The sequence below is a fragment of the Ictalurus furcatus genome, chromosome 7 (assembly GCF_023375685.1).
Source record: "Ictalurus furcatus strain D&B chromosome 7, Billie_1.0, whole genome shotgun sequence".
In the NCBI taxonomy this organism is placed as follows: Eukaryota; Metazoa; Chordata; class Actinopteri; order Siluriformes; family Ictaluridae; genus Ictalurus; species Ictalurus furcatus.
In genome coordinates, this window is record NC_071261.1 from 13,414,238 (window position 1) to 13,436,838 (window position 22,601).

At 38.0% G+C, this 22,601-nt stretch overlaps 1 protein-coding gene across 1 annotated transcript; it reads right to left on the minus strand.

Annotated features, from left to right (window-relative positions):
• Positions 1-1,224: 1,224 nt before the first annotated feature.
• LOC128610690 (location of vulva defective 1) lies at positions 1,225-20,109 on the minus strand. Its single transcript, XM_053630108.1, has 20 exons — positions 20,104-20,109; positions 14,189-14,303; positions 13,846-13,937; positions 13,462-13,662; positions 12,106-12,198; positions 11,661-11,832; positions 10,476-10,564; positions 10,068-10,268; positions 8,657-8,749; positions 8,212-8,383; positions 7,029-7,117; positions 6,621-6,821; positions 5,210-5,302; positions 4,775-4,940; positions 3,593-3,681; positions 3,224-3,403; positions 3,008-3,109; positions 2,786-2,921; positions 2,351-2,455; positions 1,225-2,124 (listed from the first exon to the last, which is right to left on the minus strand). The coding sequence occupies exons 1-20, from the start codon at positions 20,107-20,109 to the stop codon at positions 2,081-2,083; spliced, it is 2,439 nt and encodes an 812-aa protein (XP_053486083.1). The 3' UTR covers positions 1,225-2,080.
• Positions 20,110-22,601: the final 2,492 nt, after the last annotated feature.

The following is a 22,601-nucleotide window of genomic DNA, read 5'->3' on the forward strand; positions in this document are numbered from 1 at the left end:
TATAATTAACATTATCTTTCAATACACTTTCAAGGGTGGTAAAGCAATCACAGGCCTTTTAATGGGATTTTATTGAATTGAGAGATTTTTGTAAACGAACGGATAACACACAAACTGTCATGAACAGCAATATTCCACACTTTATTAATATGCCATAACCTGATCTACACCTTGTGCATGGACTACAGCTTGCGTGCGGATTGAAGAGTTTGAATTCGGGTGTTTGAGAAGGGTGTATGGTGTGCTAGTTTAAGGTGTGTTGTTTAAAACATTTCTTCAGCATAATGATTAGACAACAAAGATGTGAACACACTAGTATCAGTTGATCTTGAATGTCTGGCTGTGCGGGTCAGGTGTGTTATTTGAAGCCGCACATTTACAGGTGTGTCACATATCAGAAACCCAGACAGTGAGACTAGATGTAGGGTACTGCGCAAAAGTTTTAGCACTGTAGAGCAAAGATGCCTTGAAAATAATGAAATGGAATGTTTCTACATTTTATTTTAAAATACCGTAAAGAGCAGTAAACTGTAGTAAATGAAACAAAGTCAATATCTAGTGTGACAAGAAAATTGTAAATAAAAATAAAAATAGTAGTCTCCGGTATAATTAATGCAGTTTTATAAGGAAATGAGCTGTACGGGTTACTGAGCATCTCGCAAACCCAGTCTCGGTTCTTCTGGAGACTTTGACTTTCGCACTCGCTTCTTATTTTCGCAGCGAAACCCTGCAGCATTCGTCGTGTTTTTTTTTTTTTTGCCTGAAAAGTCATCTCTTACCTCTTAATACGCTGCTTTCTTTAACAACATACAAACATTATTCTGTAACATTTACTTTTGTGCCAAAAAACTAATTTTTTTTTTTTGGTACCGACTCCATAATGTGGACGTCATAAAATAAAATAAAATAAACAAATAAAAAAACTATAACAAAGTTTGTACAAAAAAAAATGTTGCATAAAAATTTTGCACAAAAATTTTGCACAGTACTGTAGTCATTAAAAACGGAGCCATCTTAACGTGTCACTCCTATTTTTCTGAAAGAAAAAACAACAAACCCACATATGACGATTTATAAATACGCTGATATGGAAATCTTTTATAGTTAGGTAATATAGCAGTTTAGATCATTACACTGAATGTGATAAATATTCAAAATCGGCATGAGTGTTTTTAGACAACATTGTAGGTCAAATGAAAGGAAGAAAGAAAGACACCGTTAACGTTGCTTTCACACGTGTGTATTTTTTAAACCTTTATACCTATAAACAATTTATAAACCCATGACAGTTTCTCAGTAACATACTAAGATTTTTTTGTCTTATTAACATCGAGAGATAGGGAGAGAGAGAGAGAGAGAGAGAGAGAGAGAGAGAGAGAGAGAGAGAGAGAGAGAGAGAGAATGTGGGAACAGGAAGTGACTTGTTTCTCTGCCATTCCACAACACTAAGTCATTGCATATATTACAATTTGTAGTTGTTGGCATATTACTGTCATATGAAAAAGATTAAACCACTTCGTAGTGGTGACAATAGCGACTCTAACTGGTGTACACAGTGACTATAAAAAAGTCTACATACCTGTTAAAATAGTTTAAATGATATTTAAAAAACAAAAAAAACAAAATCAAGTCATGTTAGATATTTGTTTACCTTTAATATGATAGCAACCAACACAAGTGAAAAACAGATAGCAAAGTCTTAGGGGCGGAAACTTACAATAACCTAGGTGTATAAAGTATCTCAAATAAAAATGATGATCATGAAATTACTGAAATTACAATTATTTAAAAATGGTCATATAAAGTAGTTTTATTCAAAACATTTGCACTCTTGTTATTATAAATTCTTATACTTAAAAGTCTGATGTCTATGGAAGTGCAAATGAACTTCTCGTATCGACTGTAAAAAAACAAAGACAAACAAAAGGGTGATGTTTATACTGTATATGACAGATGTATTCCATGTTCAGCCAATTAACAATAGCTTCATACTTGTATAAACACACATGCACAGATCAGATACTGTAACACACGTTTATAGGCTCTGGGGATTTTATATTAAAATGAACATGGCAGGTTTTTATACGAGGTGTAGCGTCAGAGCGGCGAGCAGCACAGCCAACACTAAGAGAGAGAGAGAGCGAGAGAGAGAGAGAGAGAGAGAGAGAGAGAGAGAGAGAGAGAGTTAAAATCTTTAGTAAAAACAGATTTACTAAATAGATGAAATAGCTGATCATACATATAGTGCATATCTTTTCAGAAATAAAATCTGCTGGATTGTTGTTGTGCTTTTAAACTTTAAGATGTTGTTTTTTTCAAATCAGTAAAACCATGTGTAATATGTATTTACCATTAGTGCAGAAGTTGGTGTTTGCAGTGTTTAAGGCATTAGGATTAGACAGATCTACTGCTGATGGGGAAGTATACAGTGTATTTGGATCACCCAGTCGAGTTCCTGTGGAAGTGAAGTGGAGAAAGTTTATTAAAAAGGCTGCCATCTTAAGAGCAAATCTTACATGAGGGATTCAGTGGAAAATGGCAATAGACCAGGGGGTTTGTGAGAGACTGTACACGTACAATTGACCTACAAGTTTATTCATGTCTGATGAGTTTTCCTTTTTAAAAAATTGGGTTATGAAATTGATTAAACATTTAGACTGCTTTGATCTGGCTCAGACTATGCACACACTGTAAACACACTATATTTATATAGTGTTTCTATAATTCTATATTTATTATAAGCTATAATTGAACTTGAATAAGTAGAATGTAACTGAAATCTCACCGTTGGTGGTTCCGTTCATGAGGGAGATCGTGTACAGAGCAGTGTTAGAAGCTCTGGTGCTTAAAGTGGCGCTGGTGTTGAAGACACACTGAATGAGGTTTTGTGTTACAAAACCTTGATTGCTGTTTACGGTGTTCTGAGAAAAGAGGAAAAAAGACAAACTAGCACGCATTCCAACCTTCTACTTTTAATGATTTAATACACCACATTTGCCTCACTTACCAGAGTTGTAAGGTTCAGACTTGAGCCGTTTTTAATAGCCGTTTGAAAGAAGAAACTGCTGTTAGCAGTGTAATAGCCGCACAGAAACACAAAAGTACCAGTCTAAAAAAGAAAAAGAATATATATATATATATATATATATAAGACACAAACTGCAGTGAAAACACATGGCAGAATATTGTATTTGCATTAATAACTACATTATTAATTCTTAACCTGGTTAGTGAGTCCCAGCGCCACATATCCTGATGTCGTGCCACTAAGTTCATAGTAGATACTTTGGGTGTTCACTTGAAATGAGCTGAAAAAGCAGCTGGAGTTTCCTGCTGGATCGCAAGTAGACGCTTCTGACACGCACAGCTTAGAGGTGTTACAACCAGAACGACTGATGTTGAACTGAAGATTAACAGAGAAAGCAAATTAACGTTATTCATTCTGTCCCATTGATCCAGGCCTTATGAGTACGGTTCATACTGATCATCACAGAGATGTTCATTTTAAAAAACAAATATTAACGTAAATGAGACAGGAGGGACATTAACAGGAGGGTGAGGAGCAGTGATGATAAATAATAAACTTCATTACCGGTGGTGTGCTTGGAATATTGCTCTTGGGATTTGCCAAGTCGAAAGGTCCGGTGGTAATTAATGTAGTTGCATTTCCCAGTAGTGTTCCTGTAGGATTGTAACAGAAGATCATTACTGAACCATACTGCTGATGGAATCCATGCCACTGTCTCACCCGTGCATTACATTATCAGCTTCAGTTCTGATAAGCATTAGATAATTAATTGAGTCAAAATGCTTCCATCCATTGATTTTCTGTACCGCTTATCACAGGGAGCCTGAAGCCTATCCCAGAAAGGAAAAAATTCTATTGAAAGTTTGTTTTTGTTTTTTTCTCCATCCGATTAATCGATTATAAAAATAATTGTTAGTTGCAGCCCTAACATTAAGTACGAAGGCAGCCATATTTTCTTTTTACACTTAATACATGATTTATTAATAGAGCGCAGCAGGGATGATGTATTTTTGAAGGCCACCCTGGAAGTTACCATCATCCCAATAGAATTGTGAATTCCACTGGCTTTTGGATTATCGTAGAAAACAGTTCATGATTCTTACACGTTTTTGTTCATCAAGCTAATCCTCACAAATGAGCTCAAAGTTTATGAATTTTGAAGCCTAAATATAATCCGCCGAAGTAAAAAGCTAAAGCTAGGTGATAAACAAACTATACCACAGTCTCATGACCTTAACGTCAACGCCGCTACGCTTCCGACAGATCTCTCGATCTTTATTTAAAACAAACACGACAGTTGGAAAATTCTATAAATTAATAAATATACAAGTGGAAAGTTTGACTTGGAATAGGTTGTAAGAGCGTGGATATAAACGCAGCGAGGCTGTAGTAGATGAGTTTTCCTGTTCGGCGTGATGACGTTTAATGTCCCCGACAACCTCCGTAGTCCCATTTAGCCACGTGTTAGCAATCGTCTCTTCCTAGACACGTGAAAGCTTAACAGAATCATGAGTGGGGTATTACTGAGGTATTTTATGTCTTAACCACAGACGTTATTTCAGGCATTTAACCAAAAACCCATTCAAAAAACCCTGTTCATTTGTGAGTGGTTACAATGCTGTGTGTGTGTGTGTGTGTGTGTGTGTGTGTGTGTGTGTGTGTGTGTAATTATGTTGGATTTCACATAAGTCATAAGTAAAAGTCTAATGCATCACTAAGAAGCAGGATACAAGTCTGAAAGCTCACCGTTTGTGGTTCCATTGAAGATGGTGATGTTGGAATACAGCTGAACAGGTGAACTGTTGATGATGGAAGTGAGGAAGGTGGAATTGAGGGTGACATTGAAGACACACTGAACAAGACTCCCGTTTCCCAATACTGAACCCTGAACACTGCTTATATTTAAGGCGGTCTATGAAGAGGGACAGAGAGAGACAGTGAGTCAGGGTTAGAGATCTCTGTCAGTATTTTGCCTGGAATATGAACATGGAACATGATTTTTGGGAATCTTGAGGAAAAGGTTAGCATTAGCAATTCTAAGTTTATTGGTTGGAGCAACTGCATTCTGTATGAAACTTAACAAATTCTTTTATCGAATTGTTAATTACTGCATTATATCTGAAATTTGTGTCTCACTCTTCACATGCACAAATCAAGTGAACTTCTACATCAGAGTCATACCAGGTTAGCAGGAGTCAACACTGAGCCGTTCTGAATAGCTGTTTCGAAGAAGGTGCTGTTGTTATTGTTGCCACAGACGAACACAGCAGTTCCCTAAAAAGAACAATTATTACATTTAAATAAAATCCTTCAATTTTACAGGTTTATAATTATTTAACTATATTGATCAATAAATGGCTGAGATTTACTAACTGCTTCACTGTTGCATTATTTTAAAAAAGCTATGTCCCTCTGCCAGCTGTCAAACGCGGTCTACCAGTTTCACCAGTTCAGCCTGTGTTTTGGCAGCTGGGAGCTCGTCAGACCGAGCTGGATGTTTCAGCAGGGAATGCAAACTTTATGAGACAACATCAAAAACACACCGACACAAACAGGCGTGCACTTTCAGGGGCTGAATCTTAAATGTCTTTCTACACTATTTATGAGTGCACTATGTTATGTTGTACCCTTTGCAGGGAGCAAAAAAGTGAACAGGAAGCCTTTTGTTACTTGCCCCATTTGTTATTTAAAGATGGTAGATTTTACTTGGATCACTGGGAGGCAATGTAGGAGCAAAATACACAGCCATGTGGTGTATTATGTCGAAATAAATAAAGCTAAACCATCAAATTGTGATTTGAAAATTCCTGTCCTGTCCAGCAATCCACTAGAAAGTGTTTAAAAGAGGAACAAACTTCGTCAGAACATTACACAAGCCTGTTACTGAAGGAATAGTGAAATTGTGGCAGGTCAGAAGCAATTCTAGCTGATTTCACTAATCAGGTTGATATGGGACAAATATGCATGCACTATTTTTTAGCTCCACCCACCTGTCCCAGCTCGGCTCTCACGGCACCTGGGTAAGAAGGGCACCCCCATGCAGCGTGGGTATTTACGGAAGTATGGAATCACAAATATATTATTTGTGATATTTTTCATAAACACTGTTTGCTTAGATTGGAATGTTTTTTATTAAAAGCTGGGGGTTTTTTGTTTTTGTTTTTTACACTGTTTTCAAAAATAGCCTAATATACATGCATGCTCAAGTTTGGGGCATTTTCACCAACAGGAGCTATATAACATACAACTAAGAGTTTCTCAGTAATCACTATAATCTCTAACAGGGGTAACTTGTATTGAATGAGAACCACACTTGGCCTGGTAAATGTGAGCAAATGGATTTTTAATATTCAGAGGCATTTGCCTGTAATGCACTAATAAATTCAGTAGAAGCTGCCAAAAAATTTGTCAAGACTATGCCAAGTCAACCTCTTTTAAATGTTAACAATAAGACTTATAATCACAGCTAATTAAAACGAGCCCATATTCTACAAACGTGTCAATATTTGAATTACTTTTTATGTTATTATGACATAATTGTTCAGACTCTACTTACTGTAAAAAGCACAAATATTATAAGTATGCTACTTACAGTGAAATTAAATAGGTTGGTAGTGGGTGTGAGTCCCAACGCCACGTATCCAGAAGTTGTGCCGGAGAGTTCCACGGTCAGTGTTGCATTATTGTACTGAGTAGAGCTGAAATAACAGCTGGAGTTTCCTGCAGGATCGCAATTAGACGGAGTCGACACACACAGCTTAGTGGTGCCGCAAGCAGTACGAGTGATGTTGAGCTGAAGATTAACAGAGAAAGTAAATTAACATTATTCACTCTGTCCCGTTGACCCAGGCCTTATCAGTACAGTTTATACTGATCATCACAGAGATAGAAAAAAAATTATATCAGTTCATTTAAAAAAACAAATATTAATGTAAATGAGACAGGAGGGACATTAACAGGAGGGTCAGGAGCAGTGATGATAAATAATAAACTTCATTACCGGTGGTGTGCTTGGAATATTGCTCTTGGGATTTGCCAAGTCGAAAGGTCCGGTGGTAATTAATGTAGTTGCATTTCCCAGTAGTGTTCCTGTAGGATTGTAACAGAAGATCATTACTGAACCATACTGCTGATGGAATCCATGCCACTGTCTCACCCGTGCATTACATTATCAGCTTCAGTTCTGATGAGCATTAGATAATTAATTGAGTCAAAAAGCTTCCATCCATTGATTTTCTGTACCGCTTATCACAGGGAGCCTGAAGCCTATCCCAGAAAGGAAAAAATTCTATTGAAAGTTTGTTTTTGTTTTTTTCTCCATCCGATTAATTGATTATGAAAATAATTGTTAGTTTCAGCCCTAACATTAAGTACAAAAGCAGCCGTATTTACTTTTTACACTTAATACATGATTTATTAATAGAGCGCAGCAGGGACGATGTATTTTTGAAGGCCACCCTGGAAGTTACCATCATCCCAATAGAATTGTGAATTCCACTGGCTTTTGGATTATCGTAGAAAACAGTTTATGATTCTTACACGTTTTTGTTCATCAAGCTAATCCTCACAAATGAGCTCAAAGTTTATGAATTTTGAAGCCTAAATATAATCCGCCGAAGTAAAAAGCTAAAGCTAGGTGATAAACAAACTATACCACAGTCTCATGACCTTAACGTCAACGCCGCTACGCTTCCGACAGATCTCTCGATCTTTATTTAAAACAAACACGACAGTTGGAAAATTCTATAAATTAATAAATATACAAGTGGAAAGTTTGACTTGGAATAGGTTGTAAGAGCGTGGATATAAACGCAGCGAGGCTGTAGTAGATGAGTTTTCCTGTTCGGCGTGATGGCGTTTAATGTCCCCGACAACCTCCGTAGTCCCATTTAGCCACGTGTTAGCAACCGTCTTTTTCTAGACACGTGAAAGCTTAACAGAATCATGAGTGGAGTATTACTGAGGTATTTTATGTCTTAACCACAGACCTTATTTCAGGCATTTAACCAAAAACCCATTCAAAAAACCTTGCTTCATTTGTGAGTGGTTACAATGCTGTGTGTGTGTGTGTGTGTGTGTGTGTGTGTGTGTGTGTGTGTGTGTAATTATGTTGGATTTCACATAAGTCATAAGTAAAACTCTAATGAATCACTAAGAATCAGGATACAAGTCTGAAAGCTCACCGTTTGTGGTTCCATTGAAGATGGTGATGTTGGAATACAGCTGAACAGTTGAACTGTTGAGGATGGAAGTGAGGATGGTGGAATTGAGGGTGATGCTGAAGACACACTGAACAAGATTCCCGTTTCCAAATACACTGGCGTTTCCCGGAACACTGCTTATATTTAAGGCGGTCTATGAAGAGGGACAGAGAGAGACAGTGATGGAGTTAGGGTTAGAGATCTCTGTCAGTATTTTGCCTGGAATATGAACATGGAACATGATTTTTGGAAATCTTGAGGAAAAGGTTAGCATTAGCAATTCTAAGTTTATTGGTTGGAGCAACTGCATTCTGTATGAAACTTAACAAAGTCTCTTATCGAGTTGTTAATTACTGCATTATATCTGAAATTTGTGTCTCACTCTTCACATGCACAAATCAAGTGAACTTCTACATCAGAGTCATACCAGGTTAGCAGGAGTCAACACTGAGCCGTTCTGAATAGCTGTTTCGAAGAAGGTGCTGTTGTTATTGTTGCCACAGACGAACACAGCAGTTCCCTAAAAAGAACAATTATTACATTTAAATAAAATCCTTCAATTTTACAGGTTTATAATTATTTAACTATATTGATCAATAAATGGCTGAGATTTACTAACTGCTTCACTGTTGCGTTATTTTAAAAAAGCTATGTCCCTCTGCCAGCTGTCAAACGCGGTCTACCAGTTTCACCAGTTCAGCCTGTGTTTTGGCAGCTGGGAGCTCGTCAGACCGAGCTGGATGTTTCAGCAGGGAATGCAAACTTTATGAGACAACATCAAAAACACACCGACACAAACAGGCGTGCACTTTCAGGGGCTGAATCTTAAATGTCTTTCTACACTATTTATGAGTGCACTATGTTATGTTGTACCCTTTGCAGGGAGCAAAAAAGTGAACAGGAAGCCTTTTGTTACTTGCCCCATTTGTTATTTAAAGATGGTAGATTTTACTTGGATCACTGGGAGGCAATGTAGGAGCAAAATACACAGCCATGTGGTGTATTATGTCGAAATAAATAAAGCTAAACCATCAAATTGTGATTTGAAAATTCCTGTCCTGTCCAGCAATCCACTAGAAAGTGTTTAAAAGAGGAACAAACTTCGTCAGAACGTTACACAAGCCTGTTACTGAAGGAATAGTGAAATTGTGGCAGGTCAGAAGCAATTCTAGCTGATTTCACTAATCAGGTTGATATGGGACAAATATGCATGCACTATTTTTTAGCTCCACCCACCTGTCCCAGCTCGGCTCTCACGGCACCTGGGTAAGAAGGGCACCCCCATGCAGCGTGGGTATTTACGGAAGTATGGAATCACAAATATATTATTTGTGATATTTTTCATAAACACTGTTTGCTTAGATTGGAATGTTTTTTATTAAAAGCTGGGGGTTTTTTGTTTTTGTTTTTTACACTGTTTTCAAAAATAGCCTAATATACATGCATGCTCAAGTTTGGGGCATTTTCACCAACAGGAGCTATATAACATACAACTAAGAGTTTCTCAGTAATCACTATAATCTCTAACAGGGGTAACTTGTATTGAATGAGAACCACACTTGGCCTGGTAAATGTGAGCAAATGGATTTTTAATATTCAGAGGCATTTGCCTGTAATGCACTAATAAATTCAGTAGAAGCTGCCAAAAAATTTGTCAAGACTATGCCAAGTCAACCTCTTTTAAATGTTAACAATAAGACTTATAATCACAGCTAATTAAAACGAGCCCATATTCTACAAACGTGTCAATATTTGAATTACTTTTTATGTTATTATGACATAATTGTTCAGACTCTACTTACTGTAAAAAGCACAAATATTATAAGTATGCTACTTACAGTGAAATTAAATAGGTTGATAGTGGGTGTGAGTCCCAACGCCACGTATCCAGAAGTTGTGCCGGAGAGTTCCACGGTCAGTGTTGCATTATTGTACTGAGTAGAGCTGAAATAACAGCTGGAGTTTCCTGCAGGATCGCAATTAGACGGAGTCGACACACACAGCTTAGTGGTGCCGCAAGCAGTACGAGTGATGTTGAGCTGAAGATTAACAGAGAAAGTAAATTAACATTATTCACTCTGTCCCGTTGACCCAGGCCTTATCAGTACAGTTTATACTGATCATCACAGAGATAGAAAAAAAATTATATCAGTTCATTTAAAAAAACAAATATTAATGTAAATGAGACAGGAGGGACATTAACAGGAGGGTCAGGAGCAGTGATGATAAATAATAAACTTCATTACCGGTGGTGTGCTTGGAATATTGCTCTTGGGATTTGCCAAGTCGAAAGGTCCGGTGGTAATTAATGTAGTTGCATTTCCCAGTAGTGTTCCTGTAGGATTGTAACAGAAGATCATTACTGAACCATACTGCTGATGGAATCCATGCCACTGTCTCACCCGTGCATTACATTATCAGCTTCAGTTCTGATGAGCATTAGATAATTAATTGAGTCAAAAAGCTTCCATCCATTGATTTTCTGTACCGCTTATCACAGGGAGCCTGAAGCCTATCCCAGAAAGGAAAAAATTCTATTGAAAGTTTGTTTTTGTTTTTTTCTCCATCCGATTAATTGATTATGAAAATAATTGTTAGTTTCAGCCCTAACATTAAGTACAAAAGCAGCCGTATTTACTTTTTACACTTAATACATGATTTATTAATAGAGCGCAGCAGGGACGATGTATTTTTGAAGGCCACCCTGGAAGTTACCATCATCCCAATAGAATTGTGAATTCCACTGGCTTTTGGATTATCGTAGAAAACAGTTTATGATTCTTACACGTTTTTGTTCATCAAGCTAATCCTCACAAATGAGCTCAAAGTTTATGAATTTTGAAGCCTAAATATAATCCGCCGAAGTAAAAAGCTAAAGCTAGGTGATAAACAAACTATACCACAGTCTCATGACCTTAACGTCAACGCCGCTACGCTTCCGACAGATCTCTCGATCTTTATTTAAAACAAACACGACAGTTGGAAAATTCTATAAATTAATAAATATACAAGTGGAAAGTTTGACTTGGAATAGGTTGTAAGAGCGTGGATATAAACGCAGCGAGGCTGTAGTAGATGAGTTTTCCTGTTCGGCGTGATGGCGTTTAATGTCCCCGACAACCTCCGTAGTCCCATTTAGCCACGTGTTAGCAACCGTCTTTTTCTAGACACGTGAAAGCTTAACAGAATCATGAATGGAGTATTACTGAGGTATTTTATGTCTTAACCACAGACCTTATTTCAGGCATTTAACCAAAAACCCATTCAAAAAACCTTGCTTCATTTGTGAGTGGTTACAATGCTGTGTGTGTGTGTGTGTGTGTGTGTGTGTGTGTGTGTGTGTGTGTGTGTAATTATGTTGGATTTCACATAAGTCATAAGTAAAACTCTAATGAATCACTAAGAATCAGGATACAAGTCTGAAAGCTCACCGTTTGTGGTTCCATTGAAGATGGTGATGTTGGAATACAGCTGAACAGTTGAACTGTTGAGGATGGAAGTGAGGATGGTGGAATTGAGGGTGATGCTGAAGACACACTGAACAAGATTCCCGTTTCCAAATACACTGGCGTTTCCCGGAACACTGCTTATATTTAAGGCGGTCTATGAAGAGGGACAGAGAGAGACAGTGATGGAGTTAGGGTTAGAGATCTCTGTCAGTATTTTGCCTGGAATATGAACATGGAACATGATTTTTGGAAATCTTGAGGAAAAGGTTAGCATTAGCAATTCTAAGTTTATTGGTTGGAGCAACTGCATTCTGTATGAAACTTAACAAAGTCTCTTATCGAGTTGTTAATTACTGCATTATATCTGAAATTTGTGTCTCACTCTTCACATGCACAAATCAAGTGAACTTCTACATCAGAGTCATACCAGGTTAGCAGGAGTCAACACTGAGCCGTTCTGAATAGCTGTTTCGAAGAAGGTGCTGTTGTTATTGTTGCCACAGACGAACACAGCAGTTCCCTAAAAAGAACAATTATTACATTTAAATAAAATCCTTCAATTTTACAGGTTTATAATTATTTAACAATATTGATCAATAAATGGCTGAGATTTACTAACTGCTTCACTGTTGCGTTATTTTAAAAAAGCTATGTCCCTCTGCCAGCTGTCAAACGCGGTCTACCAGTTTCACCAGTTTGGCCTGCGTTTTGGCAGCTGGGAGCTTGTCAGACCGAGCTGGATGTTTCAGCAGGGAATGCAAACTTTATGAGACAACATCAAAAACACACCGACACAAACAGGCGTGCACTTTCAGGGGCTGAATCTTAAATGTCTTTCTACACTATTTATGAGTGCACTATGTTATGTTGTACCCTATGTTATGTTTGCAGAGAGCAAAAAGGTGAACAGGAAGCCATTTGTTATTAAAAGATGGGAGATTTTACCTGGGTCACTGGGAGGCAATGTAGGAGCAAAATACACAGCCATGTGGTGTATTATGTCGAAATAAATAAAGCTAAACCATCAAATTGTGATTTGAAAATTCCTGTCCTGTCCAGCAATCCACTAGAAAGTGTTTAAAAGAGGAACAAACTTTGTCAGAACGCTACACAAGCCTGTTACTGAAGGAATAGTGAAATTGTGGCAGGTCAGAAGCAATTCTAGCTGATTTCACTAATCAGGTTGATATGGGACAAGTATGTATGCACTATTTTTTTTTAGCTCCACCCACCTGTCCCGGCAGTATGGAATCACAAAAATAGGATTTGTGATATTTTTCATAAATACTGTTTGCTTAGATTGGAATGTTTTTTTAAAAAAAAAGCTGAGTTTTTTTGTTTGTTTTTTGTTTTTTTACAATGTTTTCAAAAATAGCCTAATATACGTGGATGCTCAAGTTTGGGGCATTTTCACCAACAGGAGCTATACAACATACAACTAAGAGTTTCTCAGTAATCACTACAATCTCTAACTGGGGTAACTTGTATTGAATGAGAACCACACTTGGCCTGGTAAATGTGAGCAAATGGATTTTTAATATTCAGAGGCATTTGCCTGTAATGCACTAATAAATTCAGTAGAAGCTGCTAAATAATTTGTCAAGACCATTTCAAGTCAACCTCTTTTAAATGTTAACAATAAGACTTATAATCACAGCTAATTAAAACGAGCCCATAGTCTAAAAACGTGTCAATATTTGAATTACTTTTTATGTTATTATGACATAATTGTTCAGACTCTACTTACTGTAAAAAGCACAAATATTATAAGTATGCTACTTACAGTGAAATTAAATAGGTTGATAATGGGTGTGAGTCCCAACGCCACGTATCCTGAAGTTGTGCCGGAGAGTTCCACGGTCAGTGTTGAATTATTGTACTGAGTAGAGCTGAAAAAACAGCTGGAGTTTCCTGCAGGATCGCAATTAGATGGAGTCGACACACACAGCTTAGTGGTGCCGCAAGCAGTACGAGTGATGTTGTTCTGAAGATCATAAGAGAGAAAATGAACCACCGTTAACTCTCCCGTTCTGTTCTGTTCATGACCCTACCCATTTCATATCATTTACAGTAAATATTCCGACAATCAGTCAATCAAAATACGGTATAATGAGTTTTAAAACATTTGAGTGACACGACAGCCTGAGATTCAGGTCCAAGTTCTTACAGTGAGTGCTGTCGTGTTCTGCAGCTGGGCTTCAGTGAAGCGACAAACAGCGCAGATGAACACAACCGCTACAATCAGTCTGGCCTCCATGTCTGATAACACACACACGTAGAGCAATGATTTTACAACAAGTTTACACATATAGTTATATAGTAATAATACAATTAATAGAAGTCGTGCATTTACTAATAATTAGTCAAGAATATATATATATATATATATATATATATATATATATATATATATATATATATATATATTGAAATATACTTAAAGTTAAATAAATAAAATCAAAACCAACATGTGGTGATTTATTTCTTTTTTAAAGTTTAAAACAAATTACCTGTACGGATAAGACGGATGATTATGTATGCTGTGAATATGAAGCGCTCTAGAGTGTGTTGATGCTGAGACGGGTCCGGCTTCTTAAACTCTGAGGGCGTGTCATTTGCCAGCACCTAGATAGTAAATATAAAAGAGGCAAAGTTGAATTACAGGTTTATTATCGGTGTAAAATTCCACAAGCATTACAGGAAGAGGAATCTAGACGGGTGAGATCGTGTAGTGAAACATTTTAAGCACCAGAGCCAGTGTTTAAATCAACCTGGAGAGAGATGACCCCATGAATCTTGGTCGTTTTATATTTGTTTATCTCTTGACTAAAGAAAAGGAAGAGGTGTTGTCCACACAAAATGTTTTGTTAAGGAAAAAAGCGAGTTTTTTTATTTCTTTTATTTTATATATATATATATATATATATATATATATATATATATATATATATATATATATATGCAAAGGAGATGTTAGGAATAGTTTCTGGCTTTAAAACGATCACAAAAACTCAAAAAATTCACATATTTCTTCTTTTTTCATCGTTTCAGGTGACTTTTGGGGTTAAAATTAATGAAGGATTTTTAATGGGCTGGATGGCCGTAAAGGAAGATAACGGCTGAAAAAAAAAATCTGGACTTACAGGTGATGCAAGTTGCTATCATTTAAAACGTCATTAGGTTTTATCAGAAGATAAAGCTGAGTGTCGTTGACATAACAATGATACGAGATAACAGCCCGCAAAGGGAGCATATATAAGAAAATAAAACAGGGCCTAATATGGAGCCTTGTGGGACTCCACATGTGATAGGAGCAGAAGAAGAGAAATTCCCAATTTCTACTGAGGAAGTTTTATCTGTACTGTAAATGCGCTGCCCTGAATTCCAGCCCGTTGCCGTAAACACGTCAGAAGAATGTTCATTGTTTCACTTGAACACTAAATCATGTGTCGCTTTCAAGGGGCCAGACTCAGTACTTTGTCATGTTCTGAAAACGGACTGATGTTCGTCTAATACGTGATTTTTACTTAAAATGAGGAAAGCTGAAGAAAGACGACCTTCTCTAAAACTTTTGAAAGCAAACTTTTGAAAGCAAAGGTCATTTTGTGATTATTTAAATCTAAAGGAATAGGAGTTGCCTTTTTAAGCAAGGGCTGGACCACAGCATGTTTAAAACAAGATGGAACAGTTAATTAGGTGACTGTTTACTATACTGTAATTAAAGTTACTATACTGTAATTACACTTACTATACTCCCTCAGTATTTCAAAGGAAACTTGGGTTGGTGAATGATGAGAAAATAACTCACACCCTGAAGCGGAGGCCATTACACCTCAAGTGTGCATTATTTTTCTAATAATTCAACAGACCAGAGTCAATGATTCCACTTATATCACAGATACAACACCTCAAGACATTGTTCAGATGTTTTACTTTAAAACATATGTCAGGTTTTTGTCCTTAAAATGCTCTCATGTGTGGAACTCATTTATTACACATCCCATCTCAAGCCTCCGCCGCTAATCCCAAAAATATATCGTTTCAGAGCTAGTAACAGAGGCCTAATTAATCGATATGTAGTTATTGGAGAGAGAGAGAGAGAGCGCGAGAGAGAGAGAGAGAGAGAGAGGGAGAGCTCATAGGTTTTTTTTTAATTTAATTTCAGGCTGATAATATAAAAATAGAACAAATAAATAAATAAATAAATATCGACTGGCCTACTTGTTGACAGGGTTTTTTGTTTTTTGTTACTGCAGAAAATACAATGAATAAATAAATAAACATCGATACTTGTTTACCGGCTTATCACACATGCACTCCCATGCTCTCTCTCTCTCTGTCTCTCTCTCTCTCCCTCCAGTAACTGCATATAATTGGCTCATAGCTGGCTCAATTACCACCTCGGGTACACATTATTTTTCTAATAATTCAACGTCCCATCATCCAATATTCCTTACGAATTTTTGGAAAAATTCAAATTTTCTGTCATTTTGTGTGCCGTGGTGGACAGCAGGCTAACGTTTCCGTGATTTCAGTTAATTTGGGGAAGAGATATGGAGCTGTAACATGGCCAAGACCTGACTGGAACTACTTTAGCTGTGCATTTACTGAAAAATAACAACTTCTGTCAGCCAATCAGAATTGAGAATTCAACAGCGCTGAAATAATGAGCTCTGAATATCTTTTCCTGATTTTCACATAATTTTTTCTCATGATTCATTTATTTCCACACATGATATTCACATGATGTAACGTTTACTTGAGGTTACATGTACAAATTCAGGGCACAACATATTTTCACATTTCACAGGTTAGGGTTAGGTTGGGGTTAGGGTTAGGTTGGGGTTAGGATTAGGGTAGGATTAGGGTTAGGATTATGGTTAGAGTTAGGTTAGGGTTAGGATTATGGTTGGGGTTAGGATTAGGGTTAGGATTATGGTTAGGATTATGGTTAGGATTATGGTTAGAGTTAGGTTAGGGTTAGGATTATGGTTAGAGTTAGGATTAGGGTTAGGATTATGGTTAGAGTTAGGTTAGGGTTAGGATTAGGGTTAGGATTATGGTTAGAGTTAGGTTTGGGTTAGGATTATGGGTAGAGTTAGGTTAGGGTTGGGGTTTGGGTTAGCGGTTAGGGTTAGGGGGTTAGGGTTAGGATTAGGGTTAGAATTATGGTTAGAGTTAGGTTAGGGTTAGGATTATGGTTAGAGTTAGGTTAGGGTTAGGATTACGGTTAGGTTTTTAGAGTCAGGTTAGGGTTAGGATTATGGTTAGGTTTTTAGAGTCAGGTTAGGGTTAGGATTAGGGTTAGGGTTATGATTTTGATTAGGGTTAGGTTGGGGTTAGGGTTAGGTTGGGGTTAGGATTAGGGAAGGTTTAGGGTAGGATTAGGGTTAGGATTATGGTTAGAGTTAGGTTAGGGTTAGGATTGTGGTTAGGATTATGGTTAGAGTTAGGATTAGGGTTAGGATTATGGTTAGGATTATGGTTAGGATTATGGTTAGAGTTAGGTTAGGGTTAGGATTATGGTTAGAGTTAGGTTAGGGTTGAGGTTTGGGTTAGCGGTTAGGGTTAGGGGGTTAGGGTTAGGATTATGGTTAGAGTTAGGTTAGGGTTAGGATTACGGTTAGGTTTTTAGAGTCAGGTTAGGGTTAGGATTAGGGTTAGGGTTATGATTTTGATTAGGGTTAGGTTGGGGTTAGGGTTAGGTTGGGGTTAGGATTAGGGAAGGTTTAGGGTAGGATTAGGGTTAGGATTATGGTTAGAGTTAGGTTAGGGTTAGGATTGTGGTTAGGATTATGGTTGGGGTTAGGTTAGGGTTAGGATTATGGTTAGGATTAGGATTAGTTTTTTGAATTATTTATTTCTTAATTAAACCCCCCTGATTCAGGTTAAATGTGCACTGGCACATCTCCATCTTCCTTCTCTTTTGTTGTCTGTAATACTCCCAGTGTTTTATTTTGTCTTTGTGTATGAGGAATGAACTGTGTATTTATCAAAAAATGGATTATTTGGTTTTTAGTGGCCTATGTGTCTATACTTTTCTGATAAAAAATCGGACTATTCAGGGTTAGGGTGAGGCTTAGGCTCAGGAATGAAGTTTAAAAATGGGCAGATTGTTAGGCTTAGGGTTGGGGTCAGGCATGGGGTTCAAAGGTTAGGGTTAGGGTTGGGGTCAGGGTCAGTGATGGGGTTCAAAAGGTTGGGTTTAGGGTTTGGGTTGGGGTCAGGCATAGGGTTCAAAGGTTATGGTTAGGGGTAGGGGTCAGCAGTGGGGTTCCAAGGTTATGGTTAGGGTTGGGGTTAGGGTCAGCGGTAGGGTTCAAAGGTTAGGTTTAGGGTTCAGGTTGGGGTCAGGCCTAGGGTTCAAAGGTTATGGTTAGGGTTGGGGTTAGGGTCCGCCATCGGGTTCCAAGGTTATGGTTAGGGTTGGGGTTAGGGTCAGCGATGGGGTTCAAAGGTTAGGTTTAGGGTTCGGGTTGGGGTCAGGCCTAGGGTTCAAAGGTTATGGTTAGGGTTGGGGTCAGGGTCTGCCATCGGGTTCCAAGGTTATGGTTAGGGTTGGGGTTAGGGTCAGCGATGGGGTTCAAAGGTTGGGTTTAGGGTTCGGGTTGGGGTCAGGCATGGGGTTCAAAGGTTAGGGTTAGGGTTGGGGTCAGGGTCCGCGATCGGGTTCCAAGCTTATGGTTAGGGTTGGGGCCAACGATCCGGTTCAAAGGTTAGGTTTAGGGTTGGGGTTGGGGACAGGCATAGGGTTCGAGGGTTAAGGTTAGGGTCAGCGGTAGAGTTCAAGGGTTATGGTTAGGGTTGGGGTTAGGGTCAACGATCAGATTCAAAGGTTAGGTTTTGGGTTAGGGTTGGGGTCAGGCATAGGGTTCAAGGGTTAGGGTTAGGGTCAGCGGTACGGTTCAGGGGTTATGGTTAGGGTTGGGGTTAGGGTCAACGGTCGGGTTCGAAGGTTAGGTTTAGGGTTAGGGTTAGGGTCAGGGTAGGGTATAACCCTATAACCTATAACCCATAACCCTAACCCTAACCCTAACCCTAGAATTATGGTTAGAGTTAGGTTAGGGTTAGGATTATGGTTAGAGTTAGGTTAGGGTTAGGATTATGGTTAGGTTTTTAGAGTTAGGTTAGGGTTAGGATTATGGTTAGGGTTAGGATTAAGGTTAGGGTTATGATTTTGGTTAGGGTTAGGTTGGGGTTAGGGTTAGGTTGGGGTTAGTATTAGGGTAGGATTAGGGTTAGGATTAGGGTTAGGATTATGGTTAGAGTTAGGTTAGGGTTAGGATTGTGGTTAGGATTATGGTTAGAGTTAGGTTAGGGTTAGGATTATGGTTAGGTTTTTTAGAGTTAGGTTGGGGTTAGAATTAGGGTAGGATTAGGGTTAGGATTAGGGTTAGGATTATGGTTAGGGTTAGGATTAGGGTTAGGGTTATGGTTAGGGTTAGGATTAGGGTTAGGGTTATGATTTTGGTTAGGATTAGGTTAGGTTTATGGTTAGGATTAGGTTAGGGTTAGGATTAGGTTAGGGTTAAGGTTAGACATTAAAAATGAACGTATATGTGACTGAATTAAGAAGACAACATAGATTAAAATGTTCAGCAGATTGTTATGTTGAATACAGTCTAAAGTGAAAGAACGTAGAGATGATGGTCAATCTCACACTGCAGGATGTTAGGAATGTCTTCAAGTAAGAACCACATTTTATTGTAAGGACAAACACAAGCCCAGCCGTCTTTCCACTTCACTTCACATCTGAAATGTCTCAACACATGAGAATACCATGTCATAAGGTAAGAAAGATGGTCATATAACAGGTTTTAGTGGCATGCGAGGAAGTTGGCTGCAATTAATGGCCAGTCATAGGATCTCAAGGAAGGAAGACACACACACACACACACACACACACACACACACACAATAGCTAAAGGTTCTTTTTCTGTGTTCACTCCTGCCCAGAAAAACCCATGATGCATTGATCATGTGGAAGAGTAAATTCATTAGCACGCTACATGAACTGCTTCACTTCTTTTTTTGAAACCATTGTTTAAATCCAGTGTAAACAATAAAACTTGTTTCGCAAGGTGTTGTAACTCTGAGGCATGTCATAACAGGATACATTACAGGCTCTGTGTTTCTAACAATAATTAAAATTAAAATTAGATGATTACTTAAAGAATTAGATGATTACTACGTTCTTGTACACACATCATCCACTTTATTAGGAACACCTGCAGATTCATATAGTTATCTAATCAGCCATTCATGTGCTGTATGTACAGCGTCCTGACTTTAACCGTGTCATGTTTGCTGGTACCAGATGGACTGGTTTAAGGAATTTCAGACACTCTAGAGTTTACCCAGAATGGTGTGAAAACAAAACACCGAAACTGAACAGTTGAAGATCAGGTGATTTGGGTGAGCTTACATCCATGATAGTCGTAGATTCCTGTTCTTGGCTGACAGGAGTGGAACCTGACGTGGTCTTCTGCCATTGTAGCCCATCCACTCCAAGATTTAATGTTCTGTGCATGCTGAGATGCTTTTCTGATCAACCACGGTTGTAAAGATTCTGGCCATTTTTCCATGACAAGGCATTTCCACCCACAGAACTGTCGGTCACTCTGTGTGTTTTGTTTTCATACCCATTCTGTGTAAACTCTAGAGAAATTCCTGGGTGGCCAGCAGTATCTGAAATTCTTACACCAGTCCATCTGCTACCAACAATACTACCACGATTAATGTAACAGAGATCATGCCAAGACCTATTGTACATGACTGCTTGATTAGATGATGAACGCGTAGGTGTTCCTAATAAAGTGGGTGGTGAGGGAATGCTGTTCTGTAATTAAAACATTAAATGTGTTAACCGGCTGGTTCGACTCTGACCATATCTCGTCATTCATTTTAAGCTCATCATTAACAGTACTCTGACAATGAGTACGTGTGGTCATGAGAAACCCCACAGTTCAGCTTATGCTTGGAATGTCTTTCTGGTGAAACCACATTTTTCTCTTCATTCCAAACCAGAATCAGTCATCAGATCATAAAAAAAACGTACATTCCATGTTATGCCCAAGAGGACGGTCTGTTCAGGGGCGGACTTTACCATTAGGCAAACCGCCTTGGGCCCCGAGCTACCAAGGGCCACCAAAACGCTGCATAAACTTATAGTTAAGAAAGTTTTATGTTTACTTTTCACTAATTAATTGTGTCTTTCTAATAATCCATGCACTAATTCCATCAGAATGCTTAATTTATGAGTGTATCATTCTCTCTCTCTCTCTCTCTCTCTCTCTCTCTCCAAATGAATCATATGTGAGTTTAATGTCACATGATGATAGCATGCCATTCAGATATGAATTCATGTTCAGTGCTACTTCAAATAAACGTGTTTAAATATTACTACAATTTAGAAAAAAGAAGAATATTATAAAAAGCTGCTGTCCTACTGTACCATACAGCGACTTACTGTTTGCTCTTGGTTAGTGGTCATAGTGAAATAGACTTATTTATTACTATAGGACTAATATCAAGATTAATTTCATAATATATTAATAATATAAAATAAAATACATTATTATTACGATGAAGGGCGCATGGTGGCTTAGTGGTTAGCACGTTCGCCTCACACCTCCAGGGTCGGGGGTTTGATTCCCACTGTGGCCCTGTGTGTGCGGAGTTTGCATGTTCTCCCCGTGCTGCGTGGGTTTCCTCCGGGTATTACAGTTTCCTCCCACAGTCCAAAGACGTGCATGGTAGGCTGATTGGCATGTCTAAAGTGTCCGTAGTGTATGAATGGGTGTGTGAGTGTGTATGTGGTTGTGCTCTGCGATGGATTGGCACCCTGTCCAGGGTGTACCCCGCCTCGTGCCCGATGCTCCATGGGATAGGCTCCAGGTTCCCCATGACCCTGAAAAGGATAAGTGGTAAAGAAGATGGATGGATGGATGGATGGTTTATTATGATGATGATTATTATTATTATTATTACTTTAGTAGTAGTAAAACACTGTCTTGGCTGTCACAGTGTTCTTCTGTTTCTGTTTGCCTATTTTACATATATGACTTGATATCTGTTCAGTGTTATGTGAAATAAATGTGTTTAAATAGCATTTGTGTTTCTGTAGGTGTGTTAGATGGGACGTGCTGTGGGCCGGGTGTGGCGGTCCACTCTGGGCCAGAAAGTCCAGGGCCACTAAATAACATATGCTGAACATTTTAATATCGATGTTAAAACACTGAAATGAGGGCCCCATTCCTATATTTTGCCCAGGGCCCCAAAATCACTAAATCCGCACCTGGGTCTGTTTAACTGAAACGCTATTACTGTTATTGCCACAAAGCAAGGTCATTAAAATAATGTACAGTGATGCACAAATCCTAAAAACTGTTTACACATAACAGATAAGTACAAACTAAGGCTTGTCTTTTATGAAAACACAGGTTTCGTACAAGGTCTAAGTACTGGAAAACCTTGAAAAAAGCCATACTTGATCTTAAAAAGTGCTTGAATTATAAAAAGTCAATAAATACAAAATCGCTAAAAACTTCAAAGTGTTTATTTTCAATAAAACACAAATACAACGAATACATCCCTTCACTCAAAGTATGACACAAAAATATTGACATAAAAGATATTAACAGCACCATGTATAGCAAATAATACAAACAATGTTTTGTGTATGTATATATATATATATATATATATATATATATATATATATATATATACACACACACACACACACATATCTTACCATTGTTTGCACCATTTTCTGTATGTGGTGCTGTTACTATTTTTGCCATCTACATTTTCCAAAATCCATTCTAATAAATAAAAAAATGTTGAAAAATTACACAGTTTATTTATAATTGCATTATCCATCCATTTTGTGATACAATATTGCCTAATCTCATCATCCTT

Bases quoted from the DNA above. Each gene is read 5' to 3' on its own strand.
- LOC128610690 (XM_053630108.1), bottom strand. The intron at 11,833-12,105 runs GTATGACTCTGA...CCCTCTTCATAG, and splicing joins TGTTGACTCCTGCTAACCTG to ACCGCCTTAAATATAAGCAG. The intron at 2,922-3,007 runs GTAAGTGAGGCA...CTCTTTTCTCAG, and splicing joins GTCTGAACCTTACAACTCTG to AACACCGTAAACAGCAATCA.